Source organism: Micropterus dolomieu, linkage group LG21 (genome assembly GCF_021292245.1).
Source record: "Micropterus dolomieu isolate WLL.071019.BEF.003 ecotype Adirondacks linkage group LG21, ASM2129224v1, whole genome shotgun sequence".
NCBI classification, from domain to species: domain Eukaryota; kingdom Metazoa; phylum Chordata; class Actinopteri; order Centrarchiformes; family Centrarchidae; genus Micropterus; species Micropterus dolomieu.
This window is the reverse complement of record NC_060170.1, coordinates 2,124,362-2,132,513: the sequence shown is the minus strand read 5'-3', so window position 1 is coordinate 2,132,513 and position 8,152 is coordinate 2,124,362. Positions and strand designations below refer to the sequence as shown.

Sequence of the window (8,152 nt, the reverse complement as noted above, 5' to 3'; positions counted from 1 at the left end):
CAGCTTACTTTACAGCATTTCCACACCTGCCTAAAACTCTTGCACAGTATCGTATTTTTGGTTTTTGTATATTTTTGCTTTTCTGCTGTACATGTTTGTACCCTTATTATTTTTCTGAAGCTTATAGACCCCCTCTGTGCTTTTGTCTATAACATGTTTGTGTTCTTTTGAAGTTCCTTCTCTCCCTCTTTGTTTCAATGTTGTTGCCTTTATGTGTTTGTAGGAGTTATGTCTGCACCCCCGGCCATCACTACCTGAGGTAAACCTAGCCGCCTGCTAGCGGTCGATAGGTCGATGATGATGTTTACATGCTTAAAAGCATACATAATCATGTTCTCATTATTTAGATTCTTGAAAGCAAGTCTCCATAAAGATAACAGAGCTTGTCTGCATTTTTGTGATAAACACAGAGATACAGGCTTTTTTGTTCATTCAGAAAGTGAAGTCCCATGTTCTCCAGCCTTTTAGTTCTTAAAGAGTATAGTGCATTGTGCTTGCTTGTGAAGTTTTGAATGAGTACGAGGAATGCAAGTGCAGGATGATGGAGCGTTGAGAACATGGGATAAAGTTATTTGCTGTTCACATGTAATTTCCCACAGTTAATGCACTGTTTTTAGTTCACAGTGAACCAAAAGTACATGCATTATGCCATTTTAAAGAATTACAAACAGACATTGACAGAAAAGCATGTCAAAGCATGGTAATGTGGTCATGAATGGCCTTCGTTCAGGCATATCCATGGATGAGCTCTCTCCATAGTAGACTGATAAATTTACCAGTGGTTTGCTGTGTTGAAAGCTCCATTGCACCATGGCCATACTGTAAATAATTCAGAATGTAGGGCCTGTGTGCCACCATGTAAGATGAAACATACTGCTGGTTTTATGTGTCATGAAGTCATGAAGAGTAAATTACATACACACTGAATGTGACGCATCTAAAAGGAAATCATGCTTGTAAGTATATCCATTGGAAATTCTTATATCCTAGAAATGACAAACTGTTAGCCATTGACATCAAAGTAGAGGGTTTAAACAATTATTCACACAGTATTTTATATAATATCTCAGTGGTTTTGATTTGTCTGGTTTTTTTCTGCCCCTCCCCTAGTAAGGAGCAGCAGAAGTCAGTGAAGACGATGTCAGTGTGGGAGCAGAGGGCCAACCAGCTGAGGAGGCAGAACCGGGCGAGCTGCGAGGCCCTCTACAGTGAGCTGGAGCCTGAAGAACGTCTCCGCATGTCCTCGGCCCTCCACATCCGGCCTGACATGAAGACCCACCTTGACCGGCCGCTGGTTGTTGAACCTTGTGACGGACCTTTGCTGGGCGGCCACCATCGCCACCATCACAAGACCTGCATGCCAGAGGAGGCCGAGACTGCTGACCCTCCTCCAGTTACTCACCAGCCATGCCTACACCACCGCCACAGAGACAGGGACCGGGCCAGAATGAGAGAGGAGACAAATGATAACGGTGACACCAGTAAAGACGGGTTGCACCACGTACATCACAGCCACTTCAAAGACTACAACGGCAGCAAGGAAAAAGAGGGGAAGAGTGAGCGGTCCCGCAGTCGAGAGGGAGGCAGGAGGCATCACCATCAGAGCTCGGTGGACAACAACGCAGGTGGAGGAATCACGAGTGAGAAAGAGCATCGGCATCATCATTCACACCGGCATTCCCGAGGGGGCAATGGGATAGTGAACAGTGGAGGGAGGGGAGAACGAAGATCCCGCCACAATGATGAACGTTCTTCTAACAGGGATGGGGATAGGAATTCCAGAGGAGACAGTGATGCCAATGGAGAGAGGAGAAGAAATAGGACTCATGGATCCAAGGGCCAATCCACAGTTGAAGGAGAGAAATCCAGCCAAAGAGAGAAGACCCACACTCACAGGTAAAAATAAAGTACATAGTCGATATTCTTTTCTCTGTTCAGTGACTTTACAGGACTCTTTTCACATCGGTTTAATAATACTGTGCAGTTAGAATTAGAACTGTGACAGTTTTTTAGCTCTGTACTCTTATAGCTACGGTATAGCTACTGTACTGTTATTGAATCAAGTATAGCTACTGTACTGTTATTGAATCAATAACTATGAGGTTAAAGAAAGTACTTTGGCATTAAATCTATGTTATGACACTTCTTAGGAGCAACTCTTGTCTCAGAAGAAGGTCTCAGGAAAGGTCATTATGTCTTACAAAGCATTGTTTATTGAAATCTGGCCGGGGTGACTGGCCACAGCATACATACTGCTATATGTAAGCTGCTGTTGTCATGTATTTTGCTGTATATTTTGGTTTAAGTGAATGTAATAGTAACCAATCTCATGAACCACGTTCCCCATGTAAGCCCTCCTACTTCAAAAACAACAGTGTAATTGGAACACTGTTTATAAAGCTGAATATCAGTACCTCATAGTCACTGTTTGATTTCAAATCCAATGCGCTGGAGAACAGAGACAAAACAAATTATATCACTGTAATAATTTTGGAGGACAGTTACCTTTTTAAGGAAAATAAAAATGGCACTGATAGAGAGATCATCAAATAATTTATGTTTGGATTTACTATAAATTTCTCACATTCGATATTTTTACAGTGACCCTTCAAATTGTGTTTCTACTACTACTAATGCTCAGACAGATCCACCAGACTTTGTTAAGTCAAATGAAATGTCACTGAGACACAAACATCATGTAACCCACATCCTTTATTCAGTGTGCAATATGAGAATATACTGTGTATTAATATCTAAGATGGTATCTCTGTTCTAGGGACAGGTTTGGTAACTCAGTGGGGGAGTCCCTAGCTATCTCACCCCAGCAGGGCCCTGGGGGGAGCAACTGGCTTCCTGCCCGACCAGAGGACTCAGACAACCAGAGGAACGTCAGACAAACTGGCCAGAGCTCCATCCAAATTCCTCCTGTGACTATCACTTCTCCACCTGGAGAGACCACACTTATACAAAGTCAGTACCAACTGAGCCCTACAGAATGCACACATAATGTGACTAAATTACTTCCATGGCAGTCACTGAAGGTCTTTTCCATAGCCACACCCAGTTAAACCAAGTACAGTATGATAAATACAGAGGACATATTGCTTACTATGATAAGAGGACGGTGAGGTACCTCTAAAATGAAGAGTATTTGCGTTGATTACTATTTGCACATGCAGATTAAATAGTATAGGTGCATAAGGGGTGGTGAAATCTGACATTATCAGTTCCAGAATCACACCCAAAGAAAATTTATTTCAGAAAGCATATGTAGATATTCATCAGGTCTTAGCGTTGTCACACAATTGTATTTATGTAGCGCCAAATAACAGAAGTTATCTCAGGGCACCTTTCATATAGAGCAGGTCTAGACAGGACTCTTTTTGATATTATTCCAACAATTCCCACCATGAGCAAGCACCTGATGACAGTGGCAAGGAAAAGCTCCCTTTTAACAGGCAGAAACCTTGAGCAGTTGGGTTGAAGAAGACCAGAAGGAAAGAAAACAGAGTAGCACAATGTACCACACAGAGATGTAAAATAATAGTAATGGCAAATAGAGTGCTAATAATATAAAAAAAATAATAATAGTAGTAATGATAGCAATAATAATAATAAGACTAATAATAATAATTGTAGTAGTGGGTGTCAAAGAGGAACATGGCTGCAGTAGGTGGCTTGCAACCACAGATCCAGACCCCACAGCTCCAGAGCCAGAAGTACCTGCAGAAAGCTACAGAAGGAGAGAGGAGAGGGACGAGAAAGCTACGGGAGAGGGAAGAAGTGGTGTTAGTAACAAGCATTTATGGGATAAGAATGCATACAGATAGAGAGAGAGAGAATAACAATATAGGAAGATCCACCGGCACTCTAAGCTTATAGCAGCATAACTAAGGTCCAGGGATCACCTGAAGCCTACTCTTAAATGTGGAGATGGTGTCTGCCTCCTGAACCCAAACTGGAACCTGGTTCCACAGGAGAGGAGCTTGATAGCTGAACACTCTGTTTCCCATTCTACTTTTGGAGACTCTATGATCACATTTTACAGCTCACAAGTCAAGTCTCAAGTCTTGGAGATAGAGTCCAAATCAAGTCTGTCATGGTTATTACGAATGTTGTATCACCTGCTGCGTTCAATCCAGGTTGCTTATAAAACTGCGTAGCTATAGGCTAAGGAATACTGTAATGGTAACCTGTCATTTACAGAGCACAACCATGTAATGTGCAATGCAGTTACTGACGGCATATTAAATACTCTAAGTCAACACACTCCCCAGACTCTTAAACCCAGTGTAACGTTAACTAAATAAAACTGTGACATTGCATAATAAACAATAAATCTGTCTGTTTTTAACTTACAGAGCACAACCATGCAGCCTAATGTACAATGCATCTACAATTAATGAATTATTATAAGCTTATAAACTACTGTAAGTGAACAAACCTTGTTGACTCTCAAACACAGTGTAAAGTTAACTAAATAAAACTGTGACATTGCATAATCAACAATAAATCTGTAACCTGTTTTTAACTTACAGAGCACAACCATGAAGCCTAATATACAATGTGTCTACAATTAAGGAATTATTATAAGCTTATAAACTACTGTAAGTGAACAAACCCTGTTGACTCTCAAACCCAGTGCAAAGTTAACTAAATAAAACTGTAAAGTTACATGGTCAACAATAAAGCTGTAACCTGTTTTTAACTTACAGAGCACAACCATGTAACGTGCAATGCACTCAATGACAGCTTAAACTACTGTAAGTCAACACATCCCCCACTCTCCAACACAGTGTAACGTTATAACTAAATAAAACTGTAAGGTTACATGATCAACAATAAACCTGGAACCTCTTTCTATCCAACAGTAACACAATAATTAACGTGATGGCAGCCAGCAGGATGTATAGGATTATGTTAATCGACCACCACAAGTTTGGCAAGTAAACAAACGCTCATTCATCTTTTCATGGCGAACGACAGTCGGAGTAAACCTCTCGTAGGTCGTAGCAGAAGCAAACTAACGTTAGATGGCCAATGCTGAGCTGCTGGTGTTTACTCACCACAGGTTACTGACCTAGTTGCATCAGCGCGTCTTTGTTTGGGTCTTGTTGTATGAAGTTTTAAAGCCAAAGTTTATGATGATGGGCTCAGCAGCTGCGGTATTTGTTGTCCTCTCTCACGTGCGGCCGTGCGCAGCAGATGCTACGTGTTAAGTAGATAGTTAAGTAGACAGGTTATAGGTAACTGAGGGAGGGAATAAAGGCAACTTCATCAGACGTTTCCTAAAAATAAACATTGTTCACGAATCCCGCACCTCGAGTCCGAGTCGAGTCTGAGGTCTTTTGAGGACGAGTCTCAAGTCGAGTCTCAAGTCACTGTGTGTGCGACTGAAGTCGCACTTAGTCGGAGTCTCTAACTCGAGTCCCCATCTCTGACTCTAGGAACCACAAGTAACTCTGTATTCTGGGAGCCTGGTGCTCTAGAAGGGTAGTAAGGTACTATGAGCGCTTTAAGATAAGATGGTGCCTGACCATTAAGGGCTTTATCGGTGAGCAGAAGGATTTTTAAATTCTGTTCTGTATTTTACAGGAAGCCAGTGCAGAAAAGCAGCAGAAATATGGGCTGTCAACTCCCTACCCCCTATGTAGGGAGTTGTATGTAGAGCACTATATAGTGAGCTCACTCGCATTATTAAAACAACACTTTCGGACACTACTTTGATCATTATTTCGGCACCGTTGGACATTCTGTTTTTTTCTATCAGTGCAATGCATGATGGTAAATATGGCTTGGTTAGTGATCATCAGTTGTACACTACTTTTCAAAATGCATTCTGGGATACATTGAGTCGACTATATATAGGGTATAATAATTATCACTACACATTCGGACAGCACTACAAAATGGCGTACATGGTGTACTGGGTGATTTCGGACACAGCCATGATCTCTTTTCCTGGTTCCTGTCAGCAATATAATATCCATAACTATGTTTTCAGTGGTGTATAAAGACCTTACATAATGAACCATACATAACAAAACATAATGTTTTTTATTACCTTAGAAAGAGTCATTTCTATCTACAAACCTGTGGTTCCCCCCTTCCATGGACATCACCATTGTTGCATCGTCATGTTTCTACAGTAGCTAAAAACGGACAAACAGAACTACAGAGTGCATTTCGTCACTACGTTTTTCTTGTTCTACTTCTGGTAGAATACAGGCAGTGTAGACACTCATCACTATGTTGAATACGTACGTTCGAAGAAGAAGAAGTAATAATATACAGCAGGGGTTGGCAATTAAGTTTTGCGTCGCACCATAAGATGGTGGTTGAGAATATAAGGCAAAATGTTATCTCAGTTGGTAAAGCGCAGGACTCTCACCTTGTAGGTTGTGTTCAATCCCACCTCGGGGCAACTTTTTTTCTCTCTTCAACAAATGGATTCTGCAACGACTGTTTCTCATACTTACATTAAGGCATCTAGCTACAGACGCTTTTCCATTTCCCCAGTATCTCCAGGCAGAGGACATTTAGGCCTAGTCCACATGGACAGTTATTTTTATAACTGGAGTTTTTCCTCCGTTTAAAAAAAAAATCTCTGTCCACATGAAAACGCAAACACACGCTATCAAGCGCTGTCAAGAGCATGCCAAACCACCTGGCGGTGATATGGCCCTAACCATAAAGCTGCATTGGCCAATCAGAGCCTAATAAAATTGTAAACAAAGCAGGCAGTGGTGCACAATCTGACATCAAACACAGCGGATAACAGCGCACACTCTGACGTCGCAAGGCAAAACCCCCGGTTTTACTGTCCACATGACAGCACTGCAACCGGCGTTTCTGAAAATCCTCACCCTGGCAGGGGTTTTCAAAAATGTTCGGTTTCAGTGACCTGATACTGCGTTTCCGTGCGTACAAACGGCCAAACCGTGTAAAAAAAAGTCACGGGTTATGAAAATACCAGTGTTCGTGTTGACAGGGCCTTAGAGGAATCATATTTTCTGACGGCTCTTTCCGAGGTGTGACAAGCAGGCCTTTTATTGTGGCCAGCCTAAGGCACACCTGGGCAATACCAATGCTGTCTGATCAGCATCTTGATATGCCACACCTGCGAGGTGGATGGATTATCTCGGCAAAGGAGAAGTGCTCACTAACACAGATTTTGACAGATTTATGAACAGTATTTGAGAGAAATAGGCCTTTTGTGTACATAGAGAAAGTCTTAGATCTTTGAGTTTAGCTCATGATGAATGGGGTGTTGCGTTTATAATTTTGTTCACTGTAAGTACACTTTCATCAAGTATACAGAGATACAGTGGAATGAGTATCCAACCGAACTTGGAACCAAAGGAACTCCATCTTGGGGTAACCAGCATGCTGATACCTTTGCTAAATAGTATATTGTTTAATAAGCATTTGTTTAAAGTTTGAAGGTTGAAACACCCTCTGAACTGCACACTGCCAGGATCTGCTGTAGCCTCAAACCCTAAGGACTGGGAGTCAGAGTCTGCTCTAAAGCTTTTCTCAATAAATCATATTGCGCCTCATTCATTCAGTTTTTGAATCCTACTATATCCTACTCTTTTCTCTTCATATGGCTTTAGAGTATAAGCGCAAGGGTAACCCCAAATTAAGCTGTAATGAAACCAATAGTTGTGTAAACAGGGACATGATCAAAAACATATGTCTGTAGATAGCTGGAGTCTGACAACGTCCAGTGCAAAGAGCCTGGCTTTGGTTAAATGATAATGGGGAAGAGTCTTTCTTTGTGTCGGTCTGTGCCTTGCAGAAGCTGGAGAAATCTAATTTATTCTACACTGGTGTTTTGATGGCAATAAATTAGATGTGACAATTTTCGGGGGTTGTTATTCATGTAAATTACATACTGAAGACAGAGGCTGGTCAGTAGTCAAATCTGAGGGTCATGACCCTTGCATTGCTGTAATCAAACTATCTGTCTTCCCAGTGAACAGTATTGACTGTGAGACAATGACCATGAATGAGAAGACCCTGGAGGATCTAGGTCAAAGTGGACCCAAACCCATCCTGCCTTACAGCTCCATGTTCATCTTTGGACAGACCAATCCGTGAGTCACCTCAACCTCCTTAGTTCCCTTCATCACCTCACTGTGGGACCTCC

General features: G+C 41.7%; 2 protein-coding genes across 14 annotated transcripts in view; both read left to right on the top strand.

Annotated features, from left to right (window-relative positions):
• Positions 1–258, top strand: part of LOC123959780 (voltage-dependent N-type calcium channel subunit alpha-1B-like) — a 69,804-nt gene extending 69,546 nt beyond the window's left edge. Inside the window, exon 18 of the mRNA XM_046034060.1 lies at positions 224–258. Coding sequence (XP_045890016.1) covers positions 224–258 — 35 coding nt within the window. The remainder of the gene's footprint in view (positions 1–223) is intronic.
• An 849-nt stretch (positions 259–1,107) lies between these two features.
• LOC123959982 (voltage-dependent N-type calcium channel subunit alpha-1B-like) overlaps positions 1,108–8,152 on the top strand; it is a 68,850-nt gene continuing 61,805 nt past the window's right edge. For all 13 annotated transcript variants that reach the window (XM_046034397.1, XM_046034394.1, XM_046034392.1 and 10 more), the window contains exons 1-3: positions 1,108–1,896; positions 2,777–2,970; positions 7,979–8,099. In XM_046034397.1, the coding sequence (XP_045890353.1) occupies positions 1,139–1,896; positions 2,777–2,970; positions 7,979–8,099 (1,073 nt within the window). In that variant the 5' untranslated portion in view covers positions 1,108–1,138. The remainder of the gene's footprint in view (positions 1,897–2,776; positions 2,971–7,978; positions 8,100–8,152) is intronic.